Below are 15,320 nucleotides of genomic sequence, written 5' to 3' on the forward strand. Positions count from 1 at the left end.
TTTGAAATGAACTTTGGAACTAAATTTTAATCTTTGTTCAGTGGGCTTCAGACACATTTGAAAAATTCACCAACTGACTTGGGAATTCAACTCTTCGTTCCTGTATTTGCTGAGCCACCTGTGTATACACTCTCTTCCTTCTTCTTTCTCCTAATTCTCCTGTATAGTCTGCTACCTTACTAGACAGCTTCTGTTGTCTTCTCATATTTTACCATTTCTGAGTATCAAATGCTTCATGTTAGGCTCCACTTTTTCCTAACCACTCTTGCTTCCAAACAAAGAGCTTGGAAGCTTTATTAAGTATTTAAATAAATACATACATGCATACATAAGAAAACCCTTCGGAACACTAGCTTTGATCTAAATAAGATGCCAAGATTTTAAAAACATGACTTCAGCATCAAACAAGGATTCTTTGAAAGCTGAAGGCATTTGCCCTGGAAAATTTTTTTCTCGTCTAGGGTGAGTGAATTTTCCAAGCACACTGAAAATTATTTCAAAGAACATGAAAAACAAACCAAGAAGAGTCTATTTGAGATGACAGACAGGAAGTCAAAAAAGTTCGTAATTCTCTCAGCATTTTAACCCAAAAATTTTTATATGAGAAATCATTTTTTTCCCCATAAAGCCACTTAATAATCAGTATGATTAACAGAAGCATTTTTGGGGATGGTGGTGGTGTTAATATAGACATCTTGATCAAAATACCTAATCTTCAGAGAAAGCTGTGCTCATCTGACTGCTGCAGTAGCTGCAAAAGCATTATAAAAACCAGCCAACACAGAGCATAGAGTCAGAATTCCTTCTTGCAATTCCGTATTACTAAGAATTTCAAATTTTCTGTTAAATTGAATGGGAGGCATTGGTATCACTGAGAAGTATCATACAGAAAGAATAAGACTACTGCAAACAGATGATAAAAATTAAACCTAAGTAGTGCACAACCACAAACTTCAGGAATAACAAAGACATCTTCTGCATGAAGGCAACAATGGAAGAAAAGAATTTGAATACACTGCTCACAATCTGACGAAATCCTCTCAGCTTACACCAGCATCAGTACAAGCCTACCAGCAACAGCTGTAAGTGGTGGTACACTCCAACTGCAAGCATTTTTAATAAGGTTATGTAAAAACGAGTGAAAACAGATCACCCCACATGTCTCAGCCTAGCCTTGATCACTGCCTATTTCTTTACCAGGTCCACGCTAAAATCCTTGATGTACGAGAAGCTAAATTCCACCAGCTGTTATGATCGCTGCCCTACCAGCCCAAGTATGTTTCCAGAAAGTAAACAAGATTTCACAAGAGCAGTGATATGTCACTGATCAAAGTTCTTATCCTGGGGGAGGGTGGCCCCGAGCATTGGTTGGGGTCACATCGGTTGGGGCTGGATGTCTCTGAACCTGCTGCAGTTGTAGAACAAAACCCACCAGTCCTATCGGTTACTGGTTTTAAAGCTGTGGCGTAAAAGAGACTGTGGTCTGTGGAGAATAGTTTGGCACTTAGCCCAGCTTTTCTGTGGCAGCTGCAATCTTATGTAAATTATGCTGGAGCATCACATTTCAGGAACTTCCCCTCAACTTAGCCACCCTCATACTCACAAAACATACAGCTGGGAGGCGGGGAGCAGCCATGATACGTCCTACTGCACTGGAGACAAAAAAGGTGCCACGCTTTCCTGAAATAACTTCTATTGCACAAACAATCACTCCATCAGATGGGAAGGAGAGATGGTGAAGTCCAAAACAAGTTACAGAGTGCTTTCAGTGCGTACAGCACTTCCAAGCTTCAGCAGCTGCCGTGGCCACGTTCATGCACAGCTCTACAAATGCCTATCTAGCCTCTTGTTTTCGTTTTGCTCCTGGTGCTGGAAGCTGGCCTTAAATGCAGCGCATTCTCGTTTCAATCTTGCGGTTCCAGGGAGCACAGCGCCCTGCTTCACTGTTTGACTTGAAATGCACAGTTTTGTATCAGAGAAAGCGTCAGAGTTTAATGCAGATAGGTCTGTGAGGACTATTAAATCACTCGCAGAAAAAAATCAAAACCTGCCCCCCCCAAACCCTAACATCTTCTAGATGTTTCATCCATCCGACTCACCTCATACGTCTGCAAACAAGCACACACTTCAAGCTTCTTCGCTGATGCCTCTATGTTGCAATGCCAAGTTGACAATGACCATATAAGTCTAAAACAATTTTTCTTGGATTATACACGTTTTCAGTCAAGACTTCTAGACTCATCCTACATTACTCTGGCTTTCGGATGGTAGGTTTCATCTAGGTGCAAAGCTGTTTAAAAAGGTCTAGATTACATTACAATAAAAACCATTTTGTGCTTTAAAAATGAAAACATTTATTCCTGTGCAATCTTTAACTGGCTGCCCTAAATATATGCCCTAAAAATAATAACTGGCTGCCCTAAAACTCTATCCAACAAAAGAACTGCCCAAAGCAGTTACATAAAACATGTAAGTTTTTATAAAATTGGTATTATTGTTAATTCTGCACTAAGCTGAATCTAAAATTTTAAATCTTCTATGCAGACATATGGTTTCTAGATCTGCATCACTAATTTGAGGAGTAAAAATTTCAGGTTATTTCAATATAAACTATTAACAGGTTATAATCAATCATTCCAGAATTATCACAGGCACTAACAGCAAAAAACTGCCTTTACATCTAAAAAAGGCATTCATTGCTACACTACAGCATGTTCTCAAGGTTTATTACTACCAGATTATTATTTACTGTTATCATTATTGGTACTTATTTGCAAAATGCTTAGGAGTAAATAATCTTTCACAAGAACAAGTCTATTGTAAAATTCATACTTCTAACACTACAACCAAATTAGGAAATGCAAGATAGTCTCAGCTTCCAAAAGCTGAAATAGAAGAAAACAGATTGTTAATGAAAATTTTGTTTGTTAATTCTCTTGAGAACTACCAGCAAGCAATGAGGGTTTTTTATATGTATATATAGAGAGAAAGACAGAGAGAGAAAGACAGAGAGAGAGATTTACCCATTATTATTTTAGCTATTGTACTTCTGGCCAAGGCCCAGGCTGTAATTCAAATGAGCATTCAGAAGGATCACAGAAATTGTTTGTGTAGTTGTGGCATCAATATATTCTATACAAGTTCCCCAAATAATAATGACTGAAAGTGTTTGCTGTTGATTTTTCACCACCAAGACTTTTTAGTCTTTTCTAAAAGGAAGTTTTAGCTAACCACCAGGGAAAAAAAGACTTTGTGCAATTAGTCTGAGACAAAAAACTTATGTCCCAGATCCTGCAGAAAATGTTGAGCTACTCCAAAAGAAAACAAACCACTTATTTAGCTTTGTTACTTTTTTGCTTGAAAATCTGCAGTTAGTGGCTGTGATTTCATCAGCAAACTTTCCTGTAGAGTTTCCCTACATAACCAAGGGCAATAGAAAGAACTACAGAATACCGCACTCAGCACTTTTACACAGAAATAAGGAGATGGAGCAAAAGACATGTTCCAACTTGCTTCACTGTTTTACCATGACTATTTTAGAATTACAACAGGCTGTTACTACCACTTTTTGCCTTCCTATTTTCTAAAACTTAACGAATGCAACTTTGCTGTATCACTGGCTACATTTACCTTGCAAGCATAGGTAAACCATTCACACGTTCTTGTGCTAAAACTAACAGAAACAAAATTTGTATTCAGGGCTTAGGTTTTCAGGCTTAGGAAAGGTACACTGGCCATATAGCAAAGTCTGTCTGTCACAGGACACTCCTCTGAAAGCAAGAAATCTAGTTTCTTATTCAGTGTCAAAAAGCAAACTGAATACTGCTTTGCCATTACAGTAACTTCTAATGTTGTTTCTCTTAACACCTGGGAAACTTGGCCATTTCCTGGTCTCTCTGTTCTATGATTTTCTCTTCAGAAGACTATTAACTGTTTTGCGTACACATTTCTGGAGGACAAATTGTTAATATACAAGTTACCCACCTCACCTACTCACTCACCTCTCAGAATTAAGGTAAACCCTCTATTAACACAACTGAAGACATTCCCCAAGTTTTAAAGCGTCCTTTTGAGCACTAAGCTTGAGAAAGAGGCATAACTGCCACAGATGGGAGTGCGAAGTATCTCCCTACTATTTTAACTTTTACACTGATATTCCCAGGTGAAGATTTCCACTACTTCCCTTTATATCTTGGTGGTTAACTGCATATACTGCAAATACTAAATTTTTGTTCAAATTCTTTATTCCTCCTTTAAAGGTACAGAGAGCTGAGGTGCACAGCTCAAAGTATTGCCACACCTTATTCCGAATTGGTCATATGTTTGTTTTTCCCCCCCCTCTTCTCCACCAAAAGGAAAGATTAAGTGATCACTTTTATTTTCTGAAGCGTAATTTGCAGCGCTAAAACCTGCTTTATTTCATTGCAGTATGAAAAAAAAAAAAAAGTCCTTCAGGTATTATATTCAAAGCATGCAATAGTTTTAAACCATGTTTATAATTTCTTTCTACAAAGACACTTCTAAATCACACTTGCTCACTATCAGTAGGATGCTGCAAAGCATCATTTCCAACAACCCAAAGTGCCGGAATGGCAGGGAACATACAGAGTTAAACAACTTGAAAACCATTTCAGTACAATTCGAGTGAGAGAGCGGAGTATCTGAAGTGCATTACCATTAGTCAGGGATTTGAAACTATTTTAAGTAATGCAAATCTAATGCAACAGATCTGCGCTTCTCTACACTAAACATTTAGGTTGTTCACCAGACAAGGAGCAGGAGTAACTCCACTTAAAATAGCTGGAATTAAAAAGTTATATGGTACCACATACAATATCAATATTATTTAATAATATCAGTCCTATTTGTTTCCCAACTTTGAATACCATTTGAAACATGATGGACTTCTTGAAGAAAAACTTAGTATGTAAACAAAGATATCAAGAATGAAGAATCCATGCTATCACCATCTGAGTTTAAATACAAATTATTCTCCCTGGTAAAAATTCCCAGAGCACGATCTCTTGATGCAATGGGAAAGTTTCCATCACTCAATGGCTCTTTGATAGTAAAAGATTTTCAGTTGCAACTACCACCTCAATTCAGACATCAAGAGAGATCAATGACTGGATATTCCAGATTGGCCCAATACTCAACTCATTGCAATATATATACATATAAAAAAAAGGGCTTAAAAAAGAAACCACCACCAAAAAAAACCCAAGCCACAAACCAAAACAAAACCAGAAAGTCATCAGTATAATCTGGACAAATTGTGATCTACTCTTCCAGTGTTTTTCAAGATGAAGTTAGAGAATAATTAGAAATAATAAGCTTGTTCTAAAATGGAATAATGTCAAATAAAGGCCATTGCCAAAGTTTTAAATTATATAAGGCATCACTTGAGAGTTTCTTGTTTGATAGGCTGACTAAAAACACCTTTCTGTTTATAATGGAGAAAAAAACCCAAAGCAGTTGCATGCTAGAGTCTGGGAAAAGTAATTTTAGTCATTACACGTAACATACAGAACACTTGTTCTTTCAGAGCATGAGTTATCATTTCTTTGAAGATCCTCTTCCTCAAGGAAAATTTAAGTTTGGGTGTGCTGGGGGAAAGAAAAAGGTTTGGGTATGTCAGACACCATCTCTGTACAAGATAAAGGAATCTTCCTTTCCTTTGGGTAGGCTCTACCTTATGAGATAGGCCAGGACAGATTTATGGACAGACAGAACAGGACACAGGCTAGAGGAATGACAAGCCTTTGGCCTTGGGAACCTTTGAAACAGGAGCCCCATGAACAGACAACCCATGCGAAGGAAGGACTTTTAACTTCCAGGGACTCGTATTCCCTTGCTGAACCGCCTGGTATTGCAAAGTTGAACAAGGCTACATAAGGAACATGCAAGGAAACGGGGTGAATAAATATGTGCTCACAAGGAAACACAGATAGCTGCAAGCAAAACGGGAGTGTAGGGAAAACCTCTGGCTTTAGATCAGCAGGCATGGACTAAAAGTGGACAGAGTATGGAGGGTATATTCTAACAGTTTACTAGTTAGCAAAACTTTTATGCGTATTGGAAAAAAAAGCATGCTGTAACAAAACACTTAAAAAATGTACCATCTATGCAACTACATTTATAATTCTTGCCATTTATCCTATTTTCCCTATCTGTTACTGCTGCTCTTACTTGTTACATCATGCAGATCATAAAAACAAGACATCCTCAAGGCAGGGCTATCTCCTTACATTTGGAAAATACCTGGCACATCTCTCAAGCCACTGCATTTATATGCAGTTTATCACTGGGCTGTTCTCTCACATACCTGGAAAAGTATTTTTTACTTTTCAGACACTGCTTGATACATTCATCGCAGAGTTATCAGTTAAGACACACAGTGAAAACAAGGGTTCTAACAGGTAAGGGAAAAAAAAAAAAGTAAAGCCAAATACTAGAGATAAGCACAGCAAATACACAGCCCCATTTAAATAGAGACAAGACACCCCCACTTTCTTCTATGCAGGAGACTAAAAATAAAGGTGCCATTTTTCAGAAATTTACCTATGATGTTCACTTCAAGTTAACATGGGAATTATCTTTCATTACTGTTAAAAACCCCAACGTTGGCAAGCTGTGAAAGAGCAAAAGCATTTTTTCCTATCGATGGAAACTAAATCAAACCATTTCTAACTTCAGCATCTACAGTATCAGAGGTTACATGGAAAAACAGTTAGTAGAACAGGATCGTGCAGAGATGCCGGAAACTTTTAGAAACAGTTTAAATTTACTATGACTTGCAAAACACTACAGAACCACACTACTCACCTGTTTTGAAGGACAGTGCTCACCCTTCTCATCTGTCATCTTCCCACTCTTCGGTGCCCTTCTTGGTTGCTTGATGCTGGTTTTTATAGCAGGCCGGCACACATAATTCTCAAGGTTCTTGGGAGGCTTTTTCGTTCGCTTTGCTTGAAGACCAATCTTCAGTTTCAAGTTTCCCTCTGAAAAGTTTGTTTCTTTCACTGAAAACTGTTGCTGTGCATCAGTCAGAGCCTCATTCTTCCCATTCTCGGTACTGTTCCCCTCCCGATTCTTCTTCTTACTGTCGTCTTCTTCCTTGGTGCAACTTTCTAGCTCTACTTCTCCTTTACCCACCAACGTGCCAATGTTTACTACAGAGGGGCTTTTCCCAGAAAACCCTTCAGAATCAGAACCCAAGCCTAACATAGCAGTATTCCGAGGGTCCATCACAGGCGGAATATATGCCTTCAGGTAATTTTAGGGAAGATTTAGAGAGATATGTTCCACAGAAGATCTGTTCTACTATTGGCAGCCAGCATCTTTTACTCTGTAGAAGGAAAAGAAAGACAGAAGTAAACTTCAATTTTTCTAGCAGAAATGAAATAAATATTAAGAACCGTCAGAAAGCAGACAATCCTATTTCAGACAACCATAATTATGCACCAGCCCTTCCTGTAGCCTACTACAAAAATACAATTTATCTGTAAAACCACTTTTAAATGATAGGTGAAAAATCAAAAGTATGTGAATATTTTCATTTCCATTTCATCCACAGGACACTTCAAATGATGGTTAAGGCTTTTAATATTGATCACCTGAATGTTTTTATTTAAAAGCAGGGCCCAACTACTCCTAGTACCGCCATTCTTAGTCCAGACCCGGTGAAACAGTCGCATCTAAGGAATGATGCAGCTAACGAAACCTACGATAAAGCATCCAAAACACAGAGACAATCTGATTTTAATCATCTGGGCCACTAGGAAAGTTGAGCTTAACCCAAGTATGCATTGGTTTACAAACACGCCACAAAATCTGCTTATTAGTTATGGACTTTCCAAAATTCAGGAAGAATGATGGGAGAAGAGAAAAAACCCCACCAAACAGCCCCACCAAACACATTCACACACTAATTTGTAATTCCTGGAGCATGGGAACAGAAGAGTCCACACATCTACCAGCAGAGACACTGTTATGTATGCATAATTAACCTATTTATCATAAGAAATCAGAGGGAACTTTTTAATCTTAACTACAGGGAAAGTTGATTGGGATCAACTCGCTAATGCAAGGGTTTCCAGTCCCTGGCTGGCAGGCTCCTTGCGCAGCGTGCCAGCACTGCCTCCCGGGCTCGCACACAGACCACCACTGAGCCCTACACTGCCCTTTCCCCCACGGCCAAAGGACAAACCTGTGTACCCCATGACATTTTTATCCATGCAAACAAAAATCATCACAGGAAGAACCTGCAGAAGACACAAACAGGGTCTATTGACACCTACCAAAGAGGGCAAAGGAGAAGTTACACATATACATTTCCATAGGGTCAGATATTGAGAGTATGATGTAGGCGAAGGGACACGAGCAACTTTTACAGAGCTGGGGACCTGAAAATCAGCAACCCTCAAAAGAAGCCTGTGTGTAGGATGAATGGGGACTCCTGGTGAAAAGTGACAGCCGCAAGGACACGCACAAGCCTTGTGGTGGACTGAAAAAGTATCAGGTGCTTTTGACACTGCTATGGCAACCCACTGCCCATATGCCCATCCACCCCCTGGACAGAGCACACCAAACTGCTCCACATCAGACCCTGCTCAGCCTCCACAGCAGCTCAGGAGAGAAGTTCTCCCTTCTCACATTCCAGGAGCCAAACCAGAACAATCCAGGTGGACCTAATTGTTGTAGGGGCATTCTAAGCAAAAAACGTTGAAGTATCTTCAACATTTAAATATATTAACCATTTTGAAAATTAAATGTGTCAGAAAAAAATATCAACGCACTGAAAAGAGCATCACGGGAACTAAACCAGCATCATTTTCTGTTCTTATCTTCCGTACAGTCATTAAGGCTGAATTGTAAGGAATGCCATGAGAAGATTTCAACAGTTTCAATGAACTTCAGAATAAGTTTCAATGGTTTCAAAAAGGTTTCAATGAGCTCAGCAATTATCTATGACATTTGGCCTCCTGGCAGGTCAGCACATGCATAATCGAGCCCATCAGCACATGGCAGATCCCAAAGCCATATGCCTCTTGTCCAGACAATAATTAGAAAAACAGCAGTGGGGAGGTGGTATTTTGAGGTGGCTCAGTAAACACAAGCACTGCATAAAAAGGAGGAAGAATAAGGAATGTGAAAGGCGATACTGAAAGAGGACTAAGGCAACTGCAGTTGACACAGGTTGGAAGGCAGATGCCAGGATTAGTGGGGACAGAAGAAATGCTGCTGAGAACATGAAACGCCAGTCGTTAGAAAGCTAGGCTTCCCTGGCTACATTCTCAGAGAAACCAAACTTTATTTTCACGAGTTCTGTGCACATTATTAAAAGGGATCTGTAGCTGCAGCTATGCCTTTTCAACTGAGAACATCCTGAAAAATCAAAAAAGCTATTACTACTCGTAAGACCAGAGGTAATTAGATAAAATCTCCATTTTAAAGCTAGAAAAAGTAGGTAGAGCAGTGTGATGCAGAGGGCTAGAAAGCAACTCAGACAGTTCCTAGTGCAAGGCCCAATGTCCATTAGGCTACACCATGTCACTGAAAAGGGGTTTTTTCGTACATGCCAATGCACGAAGGAGAACTGACCAGCAGTAAAATAATGGAAAAAAAATATTATTCAAGAAAAAGAGAGAATCCTACAGGCCATCATGCAACTCTCAAATTCTAGGTTCACACAAATGTTTCCTTCTCTAGTGACTACAGTCCAGAAGAGCTACAACACTTCAGTCATCTTCTTACAAATAAAATTAAGAAGTTTAAATCTGAAGCAAAGTTAAACTGGAACAGCATCTATACTGCTGTATTTGGCTCCGCATTTAGCTCATAGCAGGACCTGAAGTAACTAATTACACTCATACACTGACCTTAGAAACCACAAGACAAAGTGCACATTGAGAATTAAAGGAGAACAACTGTGTTAAAATCTTACTCTGTGGTAACACAGAACCCGTAACTGTCCTAGAAACAAAGTCACAAAATTGGTAGCTCTCAAACACATCACAGGTCATTTTATTTATCCATTAATTCCTCTCTACACAGACAACAAAAATGCTAATCCTGGACCTAATCATCATTTTGCTTCGATCACTGTAATCTTCTCCTCCCTGACTCTCCAATTACCCCACTCTAATTCACAGAAAATGCGTCTGCCAATTTGATCATTTTCATAACCATGAACTGATTAGACTTCATCTCTTTGAATTCCAAGGATGCTGCTTCTCCCCTACCTCATCAAGTTCAAGCCCCCTGTCGCTGTCTTCAAGGTGTGCCTAACTGTGCCTTGGTCCTTCACCTGTTCCTGTTCCTTAGCGCCTGCTGTTTCACCAGTGACAACCATTACGTGTGCTCTTTTATTTTCTTTTTGTTTTCCTTTTATTTAAGTAACACCCCTGCTTTCTCTGAGCTACGCTTCACACTCCGTATGCCCCTCCTGCACCAGTCTACAGGATCTTTACCATTCTTCTTGCAGGTCGTGCCTTCAAATCTCCTTCTGGATGTCAATGTAAATGAGCAGCCAAGAGGCAGCTATAAAAGCTTGCATGAATTTAACCCTCAAAACTTCAACAATTTGGTACTTTCAAGACCTCAAACTATCATATTTGCCTGTCTGATACAAGGTTCTTATCTGTGTCTTTGCTTTCCGCATCTGTTCCGTTAATTTGCAAGTCTTGTTTTTAATTATACCATAGGCTTCTTCAGATCAGAAAAATGGGACTATGGACTTGCAAAGTACCTGTTTCAATGATACTGATCCCTGAAAGAGATTTTTGCGCGTTTTCATTACGAAGACCTTCACAAGAAAAGCACTCTCCATCTGGTGCACCCTGTCAGATTCATATGAAATTAAAGCAGTGGGGTCCGACTGTCCATGCCTACAATTAGGTATTTTCCAAGCTCGCACAGTCATTTAACCAAACTGCTTCATAACTTCTAAGACAAGGTACCGCTGTAATCAAGCAGCATGGCATCCTCCATCAGGCCAAGAACTCTGCTCAGCAATTCCTATCCCACTGCTCACATTTTGCAGACCCACTGCAGGTCTTTCCAAAGCAACATCAACATTTTTTATTTAAAGACTTTTATGATCCTAACCATCTCCCTAAGAAGCAAAACACATCAAACTTCCAGTCTCTCATCCAGTACATTCTGTAGATCTCAAATCCCTCCTGTAATCGTTCTTCCCAAAAAAGATTAACTAGGAAGCATTTTAACATCCGTTTTGACACGTGCTACCTAGAAGTAAATGGTGTTCACTAATGATTTTTCTAATGCCATCTACAGTTTTAATTCCTATTATTCATTCTTATTCCCCTGTTGACACATCCAAAGCCTTTTTTGCCCATCATCTTCTAAGATGTCTGTTCTGATCACCTGCTTTTCCAGAAAAAAAACACAGCTAAAGGTTGACTTCTACTACCAGCTCCTAGATACGCTTTCCCCTCTGCCCCCTTAGCAGTATTAAATGAGATTTCCCCCCTCCCCCTCTGTCCAATTTACTACGTAACTGTAATTTCTGCTACTGCTTTTGTTGACGAGAACATATTTGGATTTTAGATTTGGAAGGTGGAAGTATTTTTCTTCTGGTTCTTTCCATTGCTTCAGCTCCAAGGGACCTTTAAAAAATTCAGGTTAGTGTCTGAAATCCCAAAATATTAGCAGCCACTCTATGGCCTCCCACAATCCCTTCTAATATTCCTTGTTTTCATTCCTCTGCTACAGAAGACATCTACCACACTCAGAAGTTCTTTCTTAAGAATAAAATGTGTCATAAAACCTCAACTATATTTCTCCACATCACATACTCTAAACAGCATCACAGACCACTGGAGGTCACTGAAATAAGATGTTCAAGGCCCTTAGACTACCTTGGGAGTATTTTTTAAATGTTTTGAGATGGAGACACTTATCAGAAATAAAGTTGCTGTTTGTATTATGAGGTGACAAATATTTTACAAATAGACTCTCTTAGATGTGTTTTTGACAGCCATAAACCAACAAAAGTACCTGTCTCGTCAGGAAGAAGACCCTACAGAAGTGTTCATAGCAAAGCTAGCACAGGCCAAGTGCTGGGAAAGCAAACTGTAGCAGGACACTGATTTTGCAGGAAGAAATGCAGAGGGCAGACATGATGACACTTTGCAAGTATGCTCCAGTGGGAGCAAAACTTTGCAAGCAGCTAAAACATCTCCTCTGGTTTCTTAACTTTACTTCTCCTGATAATTGCACCTTAACTGAAAAGTCTGGAAACAAAACATGGAATTTTGACTTGCCTGATAATTTCATTGTTTCACTATTCATATGCAAATTAATATGAAATTGCTAAACACTGCGTAACAAAACCTGTATTTGATCAGACCAAAGATTCCTTTAGCCTTAGGCTGTTAGTCCCAACATTAGCCAATACTGATTGCCTAGGGAAAAGCATAAAAACCTCAATGTATACTGTGGTAATTCTGCTAAAACATTCTCCTGGCCTCTGAATTTGTGATTCAGGAACTTCCTAAGAGGTATGTCTCTATGTCTAACGCCTTTCAATGGATTTTTCGGGGGGGGTGGGGGGTGGGGGGTGGGGTTGGGGAAAAAAGCCCCAACCAAACCCCCAAAGCTCTGTTATTTAGACCCACCTAGTAAAAGACAACGTAAGGGACATAGTAAACCACTATTTCACCTTTTAATTCCTGACATAATGTGCAGACAATGCCTTTGGTTATGCCAAAAACACCCCAGTGCTAGGATGGGCATACACACCATGTGAGCCATGCCGCACAACAGGTAATGCTGTGACAGAGAAAATTAGGAACAAATACAGATTTTGCTTTCACAGAATAATCACGTTAGGTCTGTTTATCAGATATTTTTTTTTATCCTTTTTGAAAGCTGCGAGATTGAAACACATGACCTCGCTGGAGTGGAAGAAATGTGTCCACAATGGCAAAAGTTGACCTCTTGCCAATGGCAGCACAAATTAAATTTGTTTTAAAAAAAAGTCAACAATCCATTTGACAACAATACCTATTTTAAAATAACTGTAATTCAGTAACTACACGTGCTATTTCCATTTTTCTCTTGTGACAACAGTGTTATAATTTACATCAATAAGCCCGTCTATTGCACCAAGTGTTTAAACTGCTTTTTGCATCCTCAAGGACAGCTTAAACTTCTGAAAACAACTGAAAGCAAGCTGCTTCGTTTTGTAAATTATGACTCAAATTATTTTATTGTTTACTATCACTCCAACATTTTAAGTGCTTTTTAGATGACTGTTGACTGCCTGTAGCAATCAAATGTAACTGATGTCCAAAAGAAGTTGCGATCATTTTGTCTTTTAAACCAGATGTACTTAGACCCCCTTAAAATAAAGTCTGTCTTGTACTCTTATACAGTTTAGAAAAGCTAATGATTCTTTAATTTTCGAGTAAGAATGCTTCTTAAGAACTCAAGTAGGCAGACAGATGATGATTTTAGAGCCCATCTCCACCCATATGTTCAGCCAGCTGCTAGAACTTCCCCATTCATGCAGAGGCAGAAGCACCGGGGATGGTCTCAGGGTCCTCAAGGGTGACCACGTGAAGCACAAGCCTTCCAGGTTACACCCAAACCCCCTCACATTCTGGGAACACGCTGCTTTTGCAGGTGCAATCTGCAGAAACGCCAGGAAGGTAATCAAAACAAACAACAAAAGATGCAAAAAGGGTACGCTGCTCCTGAAAAAGAAAACTAAGAATATTTAAACGTGTGAACGTAAAGTCACAGATTTTTTTTACCACGCATCTGTCCCGCAGTCCCGGCTCCCCAAATCTCCCCTACCAAGACTGGAAAGCCAGCGTAAGAATCCAGTATCTCCCGTCTCCCTAGCTCCTGACAACAGCTCCTGGGAGAGCGAATGTGTGTCCCGCAGCCATCGGATGGAAACCCACACGCCAAGTAGTTTCTAGTTCCCTGCGAGGTAATTAACAGGGTGCAGGAACCACAAACCAAGGGTAAAAAGAGAAGTTAGAAAGTCAGGAGACTGTCTAACAGAAAGAAAAGGACAGCACCACATTCTGCCTTCTGACCTGAGAGACGGGTGAGGCAAAGGCACGTTAGGCTTGGCCACCTACACCCAAATTACCTGGTAATAAAAGTGAAACAGGATTGAAAAGTTAATTTTCAGAATTGGGGGTGGGGGGGTGCAAGCAGGAAAGTCTACAAGCCACTGACCTAGAAAACTAGCCAACATCCCGACAAGCAACAATAATAAAAAACCACTGTGTGCCGGCGGAGCCCGGCGGCCCCGCGCTGCCCACCGCCGCCCGGCAGAAAAATTAAAAGTTCCGGGGCCGCGGGGACCCGCGGACGGACCCGACCACCGGGAAACTTCCCGCAAGCGGCCGTGCCCGGCCCGCGCCCCCGGGCGGCGGGGGAGCCCCGGGAGGGCTGCCCGGAGCCCCGGCCCCTGCCCCGGCCCCTGCGGCGCGGCCCCGGGCCGGCTGTCAGGTGACATCCCGCCCCCCTCCCGCGGGGCCCGGCACAACGCATGAGCGCGGCTGTCAGGCTCCCGCCGCCCCCGCAGGGCCCGCGCCCGGCCCGGAGCGCCCCGCCGGTCACGGCCCCCCCGCGCCCGCCCCGGGACCCCCCGCGCCGCCCCGCACCCCGCCGGCGGGGATACCCCGCCTCCCTCCCGGCGCGGGCCCGGCTGTCAGGGATCCCCCGCCCCCTCCCGGCGCGGGCCCGGCTGTCAGGGATCCCCCGCCCCGCCTCGCGCAAGAGCCCTGCCGGGGTCCCCCCCGCTCCGCTCCGGGCTCCGCTCCGGGCTCCGCTTCGGGCGCCGCCGCGCCCCGCCCCACCCCCCCCCCGCCGGGGATCCCCCCCGCCGCCGCCGCCCCGGCAGAGCCCCACCACCGGGAATACCCCGCGCCCGCCAAACGGGGCCCGGTGCGGGCGCGGCGGCCGGCGGCGCGGCGGGGATGCGGGGCAGCGCGCGCGGCTCGGCGCCGGTGCGGGGCGGGGCGGCCCCCGCGGCGGCTCCCCGGCCAGGCTCCCCTCCCCCCGGGCTCCGGGCCTGAGGCGGTCCCAGTCCCCGCCCGCCGCCCCGCTCGCTCGCCCGCTCCTCACCGTGTCAGCGACAACACGGCCGGGGCCGAGGGCGGGCTCCTCCGCGCCGCATCTTCCCGGCCGCCCGCGCGGACGGGGCCAGGGCGGGACCCGGACCGACCGGCCGCCGCTTCGGCCCTGCTCCGAGCCGAGGCAGCGAAACCAAAATGGCGGCGGCTCCTGCTCCACCGCGAGCAAGCGCCCGGCGCCCCGCCCCCCCGCGCCCGGCG

General features: G+C 42.7%; 1 protein-coding gene across 5 annotated transcripts in view; it reads right to left on the minus strand.

Annotated features, from left to right (window-relative positions):
* The window catches only part of ASH1L (ASH1 like histone lysine methyltransferase), a 64,226-nt gene extending 48,956 nt beyond the window's left edge, over positions 1-15,270 (minus strand). For 4 of the 5 annotated variants that reach the window (XM_055696552.1, XM_055696551.1, XM_055696549.1 and 1 more), the window contains exons 1-2: positions 15,112-15,270; positions 6,826-7,348 (exon numbers count right to left, since the gene is read on the minus strand). In XM_055696552.1, the coding sequence (XP_055552527.1) occupies positions 6,826-7,248 (423 nt within the window). In that variant the 5' untranslated portion in view covers positions 7,249-7,348; positions 15,112-15,270. Of the gene's footprint in view, positions 1-2,099; positions 2,291-6,825; positions 7,349-15,111 lie in introns of those variants that run through there. The other variant, XM_014276295.3, reaches the window with a different exon arrangement.
* Between the last annotated feature and the right edge of the window lie 50 nt (positions 15,271-15,320).

Source organism: Falco cherrug, chromosome 19 (genome assembly GCF_023634085.1).
Source record: "Falco cherrug isolate bFalChe1 chromosome 19, bFalChe1.pri, whole genome shotgun sequence".
Classification (NCBI taxonomy): Eukaryota; Metazoa; Chordata; class Aves; order Falconiformes; family Falconidae; genus Falco; species Falco cherrug.